This window comes from Musca vetustissima, unplaced genomic scaffold, assembly GCF_032173495.1.
Source record: "Musca vetustissima isolate MV318-11 ecotype Yass unplaced genomic scaffold, APGP_CSIRO_Mvet_v1 utg16761, whole genome shotgun sequence".
Taxonomy (NCBI): domain Eukaryota; kingdom Metazoa; phylum Arthropoda; class Insecta; order Diptera; family Muscidae; genus Musca; species Musca vetustissima.
Genome location: NW_026888208.1, coordinates 63,443 through 81,108, shown reverse-complemented (window position 1 = coordinate 81,108; position 17,666 = coordinate 63,443). Strand labels below are relative to the sequence as shown.

The 17,666-nt window shown below is 33.7% G+C and overlaps 1 protein-coding gene across 1 annotated transcript in view; it reads left to right on the top strand.

Annotated features, from left to right (window-relative positions):
- Positions 1-4,399: 4,399 nt before the first annotated feature.
- LOC133336007 (uncharacterized) overlaps positions 4,400-17,666 on the top strand; it is a 33,204-nt gene continuing 19,937 nt past the window's right edge. The window contains exon 1 of the mRNA XM_061544299.1: positions 4,400-4,613. Within this exon, the coding sequence (XP_061400283.1) occupies positions 4,400-4,613 (214 nt within the window). The remainder of the gene's footprint in view (positions 4,614-17,666) is intronic.

Sequence of the window (17,666 nt, the reverse complement as noted above, 5' to 3'; positions counted from 1 at the left end):
AATATTGATCAATCAGGATCAAAACAGGCATGCTTTTTCTTTGGCACGATTTCCTTCTCCGTGTAAAAATTCGCGATGTTTGGGTCGCCACTGGGCGACCAAAGATCCGACATACATAAAGTTGTTGGTCCATTTCATCCCCTAAAAACAATAAGGGTCTTCATTGGCCAGAACCCATCCTATAAGCATGCACATATATCGTGAAGATTGGTCCATAACTGTGGCCTGTATCGTGTTTACACATTATAATAGTCAGACGGACGGACACACATGTATAAATCGACTCATCTAGTCGAGATATGACTGACAACATAGTTGTGTATGGCAAAAAATTTACAAATATAATTTGTGTTAACGTTCTTAAATTTTGTTATTGGTCAGCCAATCATTAATTAATCAAACTGATTTATAAATGCTAATAGATGTCATTATACATTTTGATAACATTGTTAAAAACTGTTGGTCACGTTATTCTGTGACAAGTGTGAGATATTTTTTTAGATTATTGATTTAAATTATAATAAATATTAAAATCGTATCTGAAAAAAATACAATACCCTTAGTGTGAATTAATTAATGTCGTTAACAAAACGATGATCTTTATTTGATCATATTAATTTGCATAATTTAACAGTTCAGTTATTTAAAAGGCATTTTAAATATTTAAGAGGCAATATCGGACTAATTGATGACATGTTTCGATTTCAATAAATTTAGACGAATCTACAGCACAAGGGGTATACTACATATTTCCAAAAATACACAACTTTATTGAGGAAACAATAAAGTTGTGCATTTAAAGGTTTAGTTGTTAATTAAAAAAATAATTTGAAAATTTTTTCCAATAAAAAAAATCGTATTAACCTTCATTTTTTGCATTTTTTTAATTTTCGCATATTTTCAAAATTATGATGTATTGTAGGCCTAAAACCACATTTTTAATTATCCCCATTATTTCCATCACATAAGTCCCACTTTATTTGTAAAAATAGAAATAAAAAAATGAATTATGTTTGTGGTTGCAAAATGTTGTAGCCAACATAATCCGTACAGCAATTCATTCATTTGTCAGAGAGCCATTTGATATATGGCTCAAATAAAACAATTTGATTTTATAACATTTTTGGGGTTTTATTTCAAATGCTAAATCATATTTAGGCTGCTAATTTGTTTATGTGTGAGAACGAAAAAAATGCTAATAACAACTGGAAGTTATACACATTACAATGATAGATAACCGACAAAAAACATTTACTAACCCGTTTAGACATAAGTTTTGCATGTTAATGTGCATGTTAATTTTTTGAAGAGGAAATAATATTTTTTTTGTTTATATGAAGATAATAATAATTTTTTATTTTTTCTTTTCAGGTAAATATTATTTTAATAGGAAAGTTCAATTTTTGTAAGTTGGCATAATATCTTATTTGAATAATATTATATAATTTTTAAAATGTTTCAAAACTTAGATTTTTAACTTTTTTTAAGATCTATTAAATTTTGTTTTTGCAAAAACTTTTTCGTTTACGCATTTTGTATGAAATATATTTTTTTTAACTAACACAAAACTCGATTTAAACCAGCAAGGAATGTAGTAAAGTCGGACTGGGCCGACCACTTTGGGGATATTCTACATATGTATCATAACAGACGTCGCCTTTTCTAAATTATATATAATAGCTAAATCTGAACCGATTTCAAGAAAACTTGCTAGATATTATTTTTTATTAATTTCCTTACGTTTTGTCAACCGGCCTAGGGATGGGCCTCTAGTGCACCATTTACTTAAAATCGGACGAAAGTATACATAGAAGCTATATGTAAATCTGAACCAATTTCAAGAAAACTTGACACACGAAAGGTTACAGTAACAGTACATTGTACAAAATTGTGTGCCGATCGGCCAATCTTTGGGTCTTTAGTTCACAATTTATATAAAATCGGTCGAAAATAAATATGGAAGCTATATCTAAATCTGAACCGATTTTCACGAAACGTATCACGCATCATTCTGGACCTAATTCAGAACTCTATGCCAAATTTTGAACGATATATAGGAACTTTGGTGCCCCATTTACCTTAAGTCGGATGAAAATATATATGGGACCAACATATATATCTGAACTGATTTTCTCCAATCTTGGCACCCTTCATTCTAGACTCAATTCAGTACACTATGCAAAATTTCGTGTAAATCAAAAGATATATACGTCTTTGGTGCACCATTTACCTTAATTCGGACGAAACTATATATGGAAGTTATATCTAAATCTGAACAGATTTTCTCGAAACTTGGCACATACCATTCTGGGCTTAATTCAGTACTCTGTGCCAAATTTCGTGCAAATCGAAAGGTAGATATGAACTTTGGTGCCTCATTTACCTTAAATCGGACGAAAACATATATGGGAGCTATATATAAATCTGAATCGATTTTCTCGAAACTAAACACATATCATTTTAGACCTAATTCATTACGCTGTGCCAAATTTCGTGCAAATCGAAGGATATATAGGAACTTTGGTACACCATTTACCTTAAATCGGCCGAACCAATTTTTTCCACTTTCAATGATCAAAAGGAACCGAGGGTCTATCTCGATTAAAAATGTTGTTTTTCAAGGACGAATAATGAGTACGTGTGGGGATTTTTATATCCACAAGGTGCATCACAAGAGACCTCATAAAATATTCTTAATCAGAATAAATTGCTATATTCACATATCACTCTCCGTCTGTTGAAATAACGATTTTCAAGATAGAGCTTTGATATTTGCACTTCCAGTATTACTACTTCTTGGATGTTGGTATTTAAAATACTTTTGTTTTCAAGCACAAAAACTTTTGTTTAAATACATCTTCCATGACCTATGCATACGTGGAATCTACTTTTTTAATAATTATTTCTGCATTTTTTTTAAAAACATATCCAATATAATGTCCAATATCTTGGAGTATTTATTTATTTTTTGTGAAATTAAGTTTTTGTTTCAAATTCCAATTTTCAGTTTTTTTTACATTTGTTTGTTTGCCTTCAAGTCACCAAAGAGCTGTAATGGTTCATTAATCAATAATTATAACCTAAAGCCATAGTTTTGCATTGGACCATATCTTGGTAAACTTGTTAACAAATATACGTAATGATGTGGGGTGGTGTTGGTACTCACTCACTGTATGAATAAAAGGGTGGAAATGGAAAACTTCTTACACAATGCACTTTCCAAAAAATCATAAAAACCTAAATGGGATGGTCGTTAAAAAAAATCTTCTTTAAGAAATCCACGCTTGGAGAAGAAATATTCGTTAAAAAATCCACGCCTTAGGTGATCCTTAAAAAAATATTCTTTAAAAGAATCCACGCCCTAGGTGATCCTTGAAAAAATATACTTTAAAAAAATTTAAGCCTTAGGTGATCCTTGAAAAAATAAACTTTAAAAAAATTTAGGCCTTAGGTGATCCTTGAAAAAATATTCTTTAAAAAAATCCACGCCTTAGGTGATCCTTGAAAAAATATTCTTTAAAAATCCACGCCTTAGGTGATGCTTGAAAAAATATTCTTTAAAAAAATCCACGCCTTAGGTTATCGTTGAAAAAATATGCGTTAAAAAAATCCACGCCTTAGGTGATGGTTAAATAAATATTCATTAAAAAATCCATGCCTTAGGTGATGCTTGAAAAATATTCTTTAAAAAATCCACGCCTTAGGTGATCCTTGAAAAAATATTCTTTAATAAAAACCCACGCCTTAGGTGGTATTTGAAAAAATATTCTTTAAAAATCCACGCCTTAGATGATCGTTGAAAAAATATTCTTTAAAAATCCACGCCTTAGATGATCGTTGAAAAAATATTCTTTAAAAATCCACGCCTTAGGTTGTCCTTGAAAAATCTTCTTTAAAAATCCAAGGTCTAGGTGATCCTTGAAAAAATATTCTTTAAAAAAATCCACGACCTAGGTGATCTTTGATAAAATATTCTTTAAAAAAGCACGACTTAGGTGATGCTTGAAAAAATATTCTTTAAAAAATCCACATTCGTTTTTAAATCTGCCCTTATGATTTTACTTTTAAGTTTAGATTTTCTATAAATTAACTATTTTTTAAAAAATATAGGAAATCTTTCATTTTTTCACCCCACCCCAATACACCCAATATTTGCATAGATGACTGAATATGTATTTGACGTTATGTATATTTACGAAGAAAAATCCAATGACAAACTGAAAACCGTCAATACAAATCGAAAAAATATTTTGTTTTGTAAACGACAAAAAAATATTGACTAGGAAAACTTTAGGCTAACCGCAATGCCAGTAATCAGCCAACAAGACTGCCGGCCACCATATTAGAAATTTGATACAAGTGACCGAAAAAATCAAAAAGCCGTAGAAACTGTAGCAGCATGGAAAATGGAAAACAACAACAGCGAGAAACCACCAACCAGTCACCTAACCGTCACATTGGCTTAGATTGGTGGTTTGTTTTACTTCAAGAAAAAAACCAAAAACAACAAATCAAGTCTGAAACACCACCACCGCCGCCACAAAACCAAAATCAACAACCAGCCAAGAAGCGAAACATTCCCGCACAATACTCCAAAAAGCCTATGGGCCAAGGTATGTTTGGTCTGGTAAAGTTTTTTTGTTTAGAAACAGAAAAATTGCTGTTGTTGTTGTGTAGTTTTTCTACATCAAGTCAGTTAGTGTTGTTATTTATTAACATTTTTTTCTACATGAAAGAATTTACCTTTCGATATTGCTTAATTTTCATACTCGTCGTATGTACCCCTCACCCAAAGCAAAAGAAAAAATCAGCACCAAAATACAAAAATATTTTTTTTTTGTTTTATTTTTTCTTTGTAATGTTAACAATATATGAGTTCGGTTTTTTGTGGTGTTTTATTATGCCAATATTGCATATAGCCTATTTCTAGAAGTAAGGTAGTCGTAGCCTAGACTTGGCTAATATTGTAATATAAATTAGTCAGTGGCTAAATAAATATTTTGGGCAACCTGCAATAAATTCCAAAGTATTACAAAGTATCGGAATTGCTGTTGTTGTTTTTTTATTTTGGAAATTTTCCAAAGAATGTAGACAATGTATGGCCAGTTAGTTAATTGGCTGGTAAAGGGATTGATTGGAAGATACATTTTAAATATAAAGTTTTCAAGGACCACCTAAGTCGAGGAATTTTTAAGGATATTCTTTCAAGGACCACTTAAGGAGAGGATTTTACAGGATATTTTTTCAAGGTCCTCCTAAGCCAGAGATTTTTAAGGATATTTTTTCAGAACCACTAAAAGCTTGATTTTTAATGAATATTTTTCAGCGACCATATAAGAAGGTGTGGATTTTTTAAATAATATTTTTTTAAGAACCTATGGCGTGGACTTTTTAGTGACTATTATTTAAGCACCATATAATGTGTGGATTTTTAAAGAATATTTTTTGAAGGACCTCATAACGCGTGGATTTTTTAAAAAGCATTTTTTCAATAACAATCTAAGTCGTGGATTTTTATAGAATATTTTTTTAAAGAACCACATACTGAGTAGGTATTTTAAAGGATATTTTTTCAAGAACCACTAAAGACGTGTATTTTTAAAAAAATCTTTTTTCAATGACCACTAAGGCGTGTATTTTTTATTACTATATTTTTTGAAGGACCACCTAAGTCGCGTAATTTTTAAAGAATATTTTTTCATGCATCACCTAAGGTGTGGATTTTTTAAAGCACCAAGCACCACCTAAAGAGCGGACCTTTTAAGAATTTTTTTTTCAAGCTCCACCTAAGGCCCGGACCTTTTAAAGAATATTTTTTGAGGACCATTTGAGGCGTGGAAGTTTTAAAAAAATATTTTTTAAAGACCTGCTTAGGCGCGGAGTTAAAAATATATATAAGGTGTGGATTTTTTTAATCTTTTTTAATATTCAAAAAATTTTTGTTTTTACTCCATATTTTCTTTGCCATTTATTCGCTAAGTTATGATCAAATTCAATCAACCAGATGCATATCTTGTTTTGTCATAATGTACGCCTTTATAGCTCTGTTAAATCTTTTTTTTTCCTCAAACCGACAAAAAGTGCATTTCAATCAAAATACTGAAAACATTTTTCTCGAGACAGCAAAGTCATGACATGACAAATTAAAAATCATTGATTGAGGGGAAACATAAAACATGACATTTGAGTTGTAGCTAAAAAGAGGGGAACCGCCATCAACGTTGTAAAAAGAATTTGAAATATTGTGCTAGAAATTATTGATTTCAATCAATGATAATTGATACCGTTTCCACCAAGAACAGCAGCCAATACAGAGAGCAATGCAGAAACTCAGCTAGATGACCAACAAAGAATGACAGCAGGAAGTTGGTAATTTTTTGAAATTGAAAGATATATAAATTTTATTTGCACATGGTTTGGAAGGTATGAGACATTCCATGAATACTCTCGAGTATATAGACTTTTTTTGATTTTGGTCTTCAGGTAGTAAGTAACTTCTGGCGTTCTACAGTAGAAGGCCTTTCAGCGGCCTAAGAAAACTTCTGTAATATAACCTGGAACGAAGACCATATTTTCTTCAATGGTAAAATTATATATTCAGACCCATTCTCTGGTTAATATGGTATTCTTTGTCCAAAACCGGGGGTAGCTCATAGTTATAGATAACATACGAAATAGTTGTGTAGGGTATAAATACTGTTTAACCCTGTAGACGGCGAGTCCACATTTCCACAGTTTGCAGTGAATATATTGCAATGCAGAATTATGTTTTAAGACGCATGTTCTATAAGCAAATATCAGTTAAGATATTATGTATATTTTTGCCAGAATGAATATTAAATGAATATTTGCCTATTGATTATTATTTATTAGCGCCAGAATCATTTTTTTAGAAGAATTTAGTAAATAAATTGGCCGGTTATAGGGTTGAAGACTATTCAAGATTAAAAAAAAAAACTTTTTCAAGGACTATGTTTTAATTTCCACAAAATGTATTTTTATACCCTTCAACACTGCGGTACAGGGTACAGGGTAATACGTCTTTGTGCATATGTTTGTAACGGGCAATAGGTAACGAGATAGACACATGATTCCTTTTGAGAATATGCATATAATCACTTTTTAAGTCAATTTATGCATGTCCGTCCGTTCGTCTGTCTATGTTAAATTGTAAACAAAGTACAGGACGCATTAATGATTCGAATTGGATGAAATTGGGCTCCCAAATATTTTCGTCCGACTTAAGATAAATGGTGCACCAAAGTCCCTAAATATCTTTCCATTTGCACGAAATGTGGCACAGCGTACTGAATTAAGCTTAGAATGGTGTGTGCTAAGTTTCATGAAAATCGGTTCAGATTTAGATACAACTCCCATATATATTTTCGTCCGATTTTATGTAAATGGTGTACCAAAGTCCCTATATATCATTCGATTTGCACGAAATCGGTTTAGATTTAGATATAGCTCCCATATATATATATATATATATGGGAGCTATATCTATACGTATTTTATTTGAAATACGTATTTCGATTGAAATTAAATTTTTAACAGTGCGGCTTACCGAATAGCGTGTATCAATTTTGCTATATATCTTTTTACATAAATTTGTCCCATGCTACGCAGACGACTCTAAATCTGTCCGAATGACATTAAATTTATCATAGGTTCCACAAAGACACGGGTATGTTCCTACTAGGGAACATTGACATTCAATTGTAAGGATACATATGTACAATATGCCAAAGTGGTGAAGGGTATCATATATTCGGTACAGCCCGACTTTACTACTTTCCTTACTGGTTAGTGATGTATACATTTACCACATATGGCTATTAACGCTGAGTGGACACTTTCAACTTTATTCTATAATAACGAAATTACTCAATCATATATTCTTCGACGAAGACGAAAAAAAAACTGGGACATATGTAAATCTATTAATTGTTACACTTTGTTTTCTTTCTTATCGACGGAATCAATCAAATGCAATCGCATATGCAAATCTAATTGAAATACTATTGAATTGCATTGCTGCAACATTAGCATTTGCAATCAAATGCTACACTTATGACACATTTCGTACTCGAATGGGTGTAATTTCAAGCAAAAACAAATCGAAAAACAAAACTAATTTACATATTCCAAAAGAACACTTTAAGGTGGGACATTGTACCATTTTGTCGAGCTTGATTGATTGATGAGTTCAAATTGATTGTATCCGATTTCTATGAAATGTCTGTCATATCATTGTGAATTAAAGTCCATTGACGTGGGGGAATTAAAGTGAACTAATATTAAAACGGGCATTGGTAGGGGGAAATGGGGAGGGAACATTTTTGTAATTTGTATACAAAATATTTTTTATAAATAAAAAGTATTGAATTATTTATCACAAAACTCTATTTCTTTTAGGAAAAAAAATATTATTTTTTCCGTTGACTATTTTGGAAACTAATTTTCTATGCGTATATGTCCGAATTTTTATATATATTAGAAGGATGAATTTCAACAACAGCAAGTACAAATAATGCTATGACACGAAGGAAGCAAACTTCAACAGAGATCATATTATATAGTCTATTCCATTAACTAATCCATTTTTGTTGTTGTATATTCTATATAAAAACATAACTTGTAATACAATTATCATATCATATTTATTATTTATGGTTATGCATTTCCTCAATTTCTACCGGATATCAAAGTAAAAAGTCAATCAACATGTGTAATGTAGTAATTTGCATTTTATATTGAGAACATTTAGGTCATATGACCTATGTTTTCACAAATCAGTTCAGTTTCATTTCAAAGTGAAGTGTGAAAAGTACAATAAATTTCTGACACGCTAATTTGAATATACACAGGTAAAATTATTTCCATAAATGTAAAGGAAAAAGTTCAATATTTTTTAAATAGTTAATATCCTGTCAGAGATTCCTGAGACCAACGATTATATCGATTTTGTATTAGGGAATTTCAAAAGTCGTTTTTGTTGGTTGGTATAAAAGTACTAACAGGAGGAAGGTCAGAAGATCTGCTATAATTGAAGATATTCTTGTTTTTTTTTTTTTTTGTAGCATGGAATCCGCTTAACTGTAGTTCTTTCACAGAAGAAGTCAATCTGGTCTTCTGTGGAGAAAACGGAGACTCTTGGGATTGTGGATTTAAGGCATATATTAAGATATATCCAAAGATTTAAGGAATATTTTTTGGACGGACAATCAACAGTGTGATATTTTTAAATTATTCTCAATGGTTAAGTTTTAGGAGGAAGATTTGATACCTAATTGAGTTACAAGCTCATCAATAATCACCAACAGTTTCTGAATTCCTATCCTATTCGAAAGCGAAGCATTGTAATTGGCTGGGTCGACCATATACAACAATCACAAAATTTAATATTCTGCGGATCTGAAGCCCTAAAAATATTTTTTTTGGTTCCTAAATATTTACGGATTATTACTAAAAACTGTACGTGTCGTTGGTCACAACCGGACCTACCTAAAGAAATATCCTGGTGATTGATTTATAACTTTATCCTAAACTTAGATTAAAACCTGTAAAGTCGGACTGGCCCGACTATATGGTACGCTCCATATTCTATGGTATATTCTAACAATTTCATGTCAGTGTTCCCTCAAAGGGAACATAAAATAACATAACAGACCTAGGAAGAAATGATATATGGGAGCTATATCTAAATATGAATCGAAAATTAGCACACATCATTCTAGGCTGAATTCAGTACGCTATGTCAAATTTGGTGCAAATCGAAATATATATAGAGACTTCGCACACCATTTACATTAAATCGAATGAACTTATATATGTGGGAGCTATATCGAAATCTGAACCGATTTTCAGGAAACTTAACACACATCATTCAAGACCTAATTCAGTACGCTGTACCAAATTTCGTACAAATCGAAAGATATACGGGGACTTCGGTACACCAGTTACATTAAATAGGACGAAAATATATAAGGAAGCTATATCTAAATCTGAACCGATTTTTCCCAATTTCAATAGAGTTCATCCTTGGACCAAATAAGTGACCTATGCCAAATTTTATCCAATTCTAATCAAAAATCCGACCTGAACTTTGTTTACAATTTAACATGGACAGACCGACAGACGGACGAACGAACATGCATAAATCGACTTCACAAGTGATTCTGTGCATATTCTCAAAAGGAAACCATGTGTCTATCTCGTTTCCTTTTGCCTGTTACAAACATATGCACAAAGACATAATACCCTGTACCACAGTGTGGTGCAGGGTATAAAAACCAGCAAGGAAAGCAGTAAAGTCGGACTGGGCTTTGGTGCACCATTTACTTTAAATCTGAAGAGTATATATATATATATATATATATATATGGGAGCTATATCTAAATCTGAACCGATGTTCACAAAACTTCGATTTTCACAAAATTTCGATGTTCTACCAAACTTCAAAAAAACCGAAAGAGTTTTGGGGACTTTGGTGATGCATTAACATAAAATGGAAAGAAAATGTATATGGGAGCTATATCTAAATCTGAACCGATTTCAACGAAACTTAACAAACACCATTCTAGACTTAATTCAGTACGCTGTGCCAAATTTGGTGCAAATCGAAAGACATATAGGGACTTCGGCACACAATTTACATTAAGTCGGATAAAAATAAATATGTGGGAGCTATATCTAAATCTGAACCGATTTTTACGACACTTAGTATCCATCATTATCGGCGTAATTCAGTAGCCTGTGCCTAATTTCGTGCAAATCGAAAGACATATAGGGACTTCGGTGCACCATTTACAATAAATCGGACAAAACTATATATGGGAGCAATATCTAAATCTGTACTGATTTGTTTCCAATTTCAATTGGGTTCGTCCTTTGTTCGAAGTTCATTCAATTCGAATCATAAATGTGACTTGTACTTTGTTTACAATTTTACATGGACAGACATAAATCGACTCAGAAAATGATTCTATGCATATTTTCAAAAGGAACCCTGTGTTAATCTTGTTTCCTTTTGCCCTGTACCACAGTGTGGGGAAGGGTATAATTATAGGGGACAGGCGGGAGGGTAAATATCTAGATTGATTCAGCTAATCGAGAGATCGACATATTAAATTGGTTTAACATTGATATTTTGTGACGTTACAACTTCTACAGACTTAACAATTGGTCTGTTCCCGTACTGCAAGAATCTACTACTTTTTACTACGATAACGAATTTTCCTTTATGATATCGAAGAAAATAGTAAAATCGAGTAGATTCTTGCAGTACGGGAACAGACCAAATATTGGCTTATAAATTAAGAAATATTTAGAAAATTATGTCAGTAGTTTAAATGTTTATTTTTTTCAAGCCCGACTCCGGTTTCCGACTTCAATATACCGCAGTTTAATTAATATCAATTTGGCTAGAATACAATTATTTCAACTAGGACACGTTCGCCAAATGACTGATATCCTTGTTGTAAATAATTGACACAAGCAAAATCTATAATTTCAACAAATCCGACTTTGTTATGTCATTCATTTATTCATTCTACTGCTCGACTAATGCCAGTTTAGTTCCTGCAGCCAAGACAAAATGTATTCAACTCCTCACAAAAAGTTACTTTAAGACAACTAAAATTGCAGGCTTGCACATGACAGGGACACACATTCAATCATCAGGAAAATCACAAAATTCCATTTTCTTGAACTATTGCGGTTTGTAAGTAGTTGGCTAAATTTACACCAACAATACCATGAACAACAATACTGCAATACACCCTCCTCCACCACAGAATTGAAGAAAAAAAACTTCCAAATCAACTCTAATTGTAGTCCAGTGCCAGAGGCCTGTCGTCGCTCCTTCAAGACAAAAACACATGCAGAGCAACACTGCATTGGCTCTCATTAGTATGCCAAGACAAAACTGAAGCGTAGAAAAAACCAAAACCCCGATGAACAAAGGAGACCAAACGTTAAATATTATTTTGGGGGATTTTAAAATTCTTATTGTAGTTGTTGTGGTACTGTCTTCTCTCCGGTCTTGGCTGCTGCCGCTTTTAGTTAGTTAGTGAGTGTCGTATGTTTGTCACACTCCGACTGAGACCTGAGCGTGGGCGTTAATAATATGGTAAATAAAACATGTTTTGTTTTATTTTTTATTCATTCATTGTTGTTGTTTCTGGTGGCTATACTACTTCATTTTGGCCAAGTCAACTTAATGGGAGGCAAATTCCCATTTGGAGTCATATGTCCAACGACGACGACGACAAAGTTTATGGGGGAAAATGTCAAAGTTTGTTGCTTAAGTCTTTTGTTTTACTAAAACAAAAATGAAATTCACTCATGTAAAAATTTGTTCATGCATACATATGTGTGTGATTTATGTGTGTGTCGGTGTGTCACTGTGTAACAAGCAATGTGAATCAATATTGCCATCAGAATTGGGTCGCTTGTCGCTGTCATACCTTATGGAAGCAATTCAAACAAATAAATCTACAGATAGGTCATGTGTATTGCAATACAGCAAAGCAGACATGAATTTGAAATGCGAATTTGCATTCAATTATGACACTTGGTGGTTGTGTGAAACAAGGTTTTATAACATTTTGATGCCAATAGGAGTGAAATATTTTTGTTTTGTTTTCACTATCAAATATTTCTGGCATACTTTTGGAATGACTCTTGGAAAAATATTCTTCACAAACGTTCACACCTTGAGTGGCCTTTAATAGAATATTATTCAAAAAATTCACGGCTAGGATCTTTGTTGAAAAAACATTCTTTAACAAATCCACGCCATTAGTGGCCCCTGGAAAAATATTCTTTAAAAATTTATGTATTGAGTGGCCCTTGGCCTTTAAATTAATTTTTTAAATTCACGCCATGCATGAATCTTGGAAAAATATTCTTTAAAAACTCACGCCTTGGGTGACGTAGGGGATGATAGATACCAAGCAACGGCTCTGATTGGCTTTAACATGACGAACTCCAGGCTTATCTTGGTCCCTCTTTCATCTCAATTGTGGACACAAACCTCCCCTCGGTGTCACCTGGGGTAACTATTTTCATCATCCATTGAAATAGTGAGCTGATATGTGCCGCGAGTTCACCCATACGAACTATAAAAAATGGGTTGAGGCATCGCGTTAGTTGCCCACACTCGGAAAAAACCAATACTATGAAATAGCAAAGAAAACTAAAACTAAACCCCCCTAATGTTGACGACCCCCGCAAACATATAAAGGACTACGATCTGCGAATCTGTAATTGGAATGTGCGCAAGTTTTAAAGAACAAGAGTAGTGTTTGCTTTGGCGGATGTACCCAATAAGTACAAAGCCGATATTATTGCCTTACAGGAAATGCGATGGAGAGGAACTGGCGTAAGTAAATCAGATGATTACGCCCTGTATTATAGCTGCCATGAAACGAGACGCGAATTAGGCTGCGGATTTATGGTTAATAGGAGAAAAAAATACCTTGTCTCCAGACAACTATTTTATCATCTATTTTCTATTAACTATTTTCATCATCCATTGAAATAGTGAGCTGATATGTGCCGCGAGTTCACCCATACGAACTATAAAAAATGGGTTGAGGCATCGCGTTAGTTGCCCACACTCGGAAAAAACCAATACTATGAAATAGCAAAGAAAACTAAAACTAAACCCCCCTAATGTTGACGACCCCCGCAAACATATAAAGGACTACGATCTGCGAATCTGTAATTGGAATGTGCGCAAGTTTTAAAGAACAAGAGTAGTGTTTGCTTTGGCGGATGTACCCAATAAGTACAAAGCCGATATTATTGCCTTACAGGAAATGCGATGGAGAGGAACTGGCGTAAGTAAATCAGATGATTACGCCCTGTATTATAGCTGCCATGAAACGAGACGCGAATTAGGCTGCGGATTTATGGTTAATAGGAGAAAAAAATACCTTGTCTCCAGACAACTATTTTATCATCTATTTTCTATTAACTATTTTCATCATCCATTGAAATAGTGAGCTGATATGTGCCGCGAGTTCACCCATACGAACTATAAAAAATGGGTTGAGGCATCGCGTTAGTTGCCCACACTCGGAAAAAACCAATACTATGAAATAGCAAAGAAAACTAAAACTAAACCCCCCTAATGTTGACGACCCCCGCAAACATATAAAGGACTACGATCTGCGAATCTGTAATTGGAATGTGCGCAAGTTTTAAAGAACAAGAGTAGTGTTTGCTTTGGCGGATGTACCCAATAAGTACAAAGCCGATATTATTGCCTTACAGGAAATGCGATGGAGAGGAACTGGCGTAAGTAAATCAGATGATTACGCCCTGTATTATAGCTGCCATGAAACGAGACGCGAATTAGGCTGCGGATTTATGGTTAATAGGAGAAAAAAATACCTTGTCTCCAGATTCATTCCAGTAGATTAGCGAATTGCTATAATGCGTATAAAAGCGAAGTTCTTCTACACCAGTCTTATTTGCGCCCATGCTCTGACGGAAGACAAAGATAAACAGACCAAAGACATTTTTTACGTATAGGGCAACGCTGCAGACAGTAGCATCACGTAATGCGATGGAGAACTGTCGGGAGAAAAGGAGAGAGGAGAAACGTATTTTCAAAAAAAGAAGAAAGAACAAGAAAAGCATGAGCAAATCGAGAAGTACAGGAGTCAGAATGAAGTCCGAAAATTTACCAACGAGTAAAACATCAAACCGTAGGCTTTGGTGCAGGCACATCCTCCTGATGAAGAAGGAAACCTGGTGACAGGTTTGGGATCTGGAAGGAGTATTTTGAAAATAGTAGCGGTGAAGAGGATACCCCAGAAACAATAATATATGACGGTATAGAGTGTATACCACCTAGCCAAGATGAAGTCAGAATAGCAATCAATCGGCTGAAGAATAATAAAGCAGCAGGTGCCGAACAATTCAAGACTGGTGGTCAGATGCTGGTAAAGAGCATGCACCAGTTGATTAGTACAATTTGGCTAGAAGAATGCATGCCCAATGATTGGAACCTCATTATCCTTGGTCCCGTGAAAAAAAGGAGACAGGACGATATGTGCCAACTATAGAGGAATAAGTCTCCTTCACATCGCATATAAAGTGCTATCCAGCGTACTGTGTGAACAACTGAAGCCAATGGTCAATGACATTATTGGACCATACCAATGTGGCTTCAGACCTGGCCACTATTGACCAGATTTTCACTCTGGGCCAAGTCCTGGAAAAGACCTACGAAAAACACACCGATAAATTCCATCTATTCGTCGACTATAAAGCCGCATTCGACAGCCCTATCCATTCAGAAGTGTTTAAAGCCATGTCTGCGTTCGGCATTCCTGCAAAATTAATACGACTATGCAGGATAACTTTAAGTGGCACAAGGTCAGCAGTTAAAGTCGGAAAGGACATATCGAAGCCCTTCAATACCGAATGAGGATTCAGACAAGGTGACAGTTTGTCGTGTGACCTGTTCAACATCCTGCTGAAAAAGGTCATACGAGATGCAAATGTGAACAGAAATGGCACTGTGTACACCAAACATCATATATTACTCGCTTACGTTGACGACATCGATATAATGGGTCGAACATTGAGAGCGGTAACAGCCACCTTTGAACAAATTGAAAAGGAATCTGCCGAAGTGGATCTGGCAGTAAATGGCGAGAAGACCAAGCTGATGGTAACAACGCCCAAGACGTTCAGTAGACTCGGACCAACTGTTAAAGTTGAGAACTACAGCTTCGAGGTAGTTAAAGACTTTATATACCTTAGTACCGCCATAAATAAAACGAATGACATCAGTTCTGAAATTCGGAGAAAAATAGTGTTGGCCAACAGTAGTATCTGTTGGTCTGTGTAAGCAACTCAAAAGCAAGGCCACCTGCCACCAGACCTAACTCACACTCTACAAGACGCTGATACTACCCGTGCTATTATATGGATCTGAAGCATGGGTGCTTACGCAAGCAAATGAGGCAGCTCTTGGAGTGTTTGGGGAAAAAATTCTCCGAAAGATCTATGAAAGATCTTGTAAAATATTCTTAAAAAATCCATGTCCTTGTGTTTCCTTTAAATAATATTCCTTATTGAAATAATATTCCTTATTCCTTGAAATATTATTCCTAAAAAATCTTTGGAGATCTTTGGAAAAATATTATTTAATAAATCCTTAGGCGGTTCTTTAAAAAATCCTATTATTAGGATATTGATGCAATGTTCTTTAAAAAATTCAATCCTTATGTGGTCCTTAAAAAATATTCTTAACAAAATCCACGCATTGTATGATGATTCTTAAAAAATCCACGCCACCTCGATAAAATATTCTATAAAATCGATGAAAAAGAATATTCTTTTTAAAAGGCATTCCTTGAATGATCCTTGAAAAAATATTCTTTAAAAAACCCAACCTTTTTAAAATCTTTAAAATAAAAAAATCCGATTCATTTAATCTCCAGCTATTCAAACACCTTCAACAAGATAATTTTAACAATGTATACCGGTTTCAAAACACCACACAATATGATCATAAACATGCAAATTACACTTATTAAATAACTTCAAACTGTTGCGAAATTTGAATTTCCGATAGTTCTTGTTTGTCTGGTATTTATTTATTTAATTGTGTAGTTTAATTGGTGTCCATGTGGCGGTGGCCAACAATATTTACATACTTATATAATTTGGCAATATACCGTTGTAATCTGTTCGAATAACAACCCTGTCTCAAGATCTTTATCATCAGAGAATAGAAAGAAAAAAATACTGAACAGTTCTTTTTTCTGTTGTCTGCACCACAGAATTTAACCGGTTCGCAGTTACGGTCGGTCGTTGAGGACTCTCAAAATTTTAGTCTGGTTACGATTTTTTTTTTTATGTAAAAAAGAGTTTTTTTTTGTATTTCAAATTTGGTCAGTTCTAAGGTTTAATTACAATTGCATTTGATCTAACATCAGACATGCTGCATAATTTTTGTAGTGAGGGGTAGACAGACACGTTGTGTTGTATGGGGGCGTAATACATGCCATTTCTGTGTTACGCTTTCAATGAGAGGATTGCATGCAAGAATTTTTTCGTGTTATTAAATTGCTATTGATTTCTAAATTGATGTAAAATATATGTGTGATATGTATATATACATATGTGTGGCAGACCACCATTAGAAAAAATATGTATTTGTTTTTTGGCTAAGTCCAAACTATGAGTTTGAATGCTGAATGTCTGTTTAAATGCTTAATTCCAATCGACCATTGCAATTTGGTGGTTACACGCCATCGACATGAACGAAAAATATTGAATTCATAAATTATATGTATTTCAGAGGATTTCAAAAAAAGATATATTTTGTCAGCGACCATCCAAGCTATAGATGTGGATGTTTTTAATTTTGTAATTTTTAACAGAATATAGAGTATTAACAGAATTTTGTCCCAAATTATATCCGAGACTTATCTTTCATCCATCATAGGGTGTATTTTAGTAAAAATTTGTTAACGACCATTCCAAGCTTGGATTTTTTAAAGACCACTTAAGGTCTGGATTTTGTTAAGATTATTTTTTCAAGGAGCGTCAAAGGCGCGGATTTTCAAAGAATATTTTTTCAAAGGACCGTTGAAGGCGCGAATTTTTAAGGAATATTTTTTCAAAGGACCGTTGAA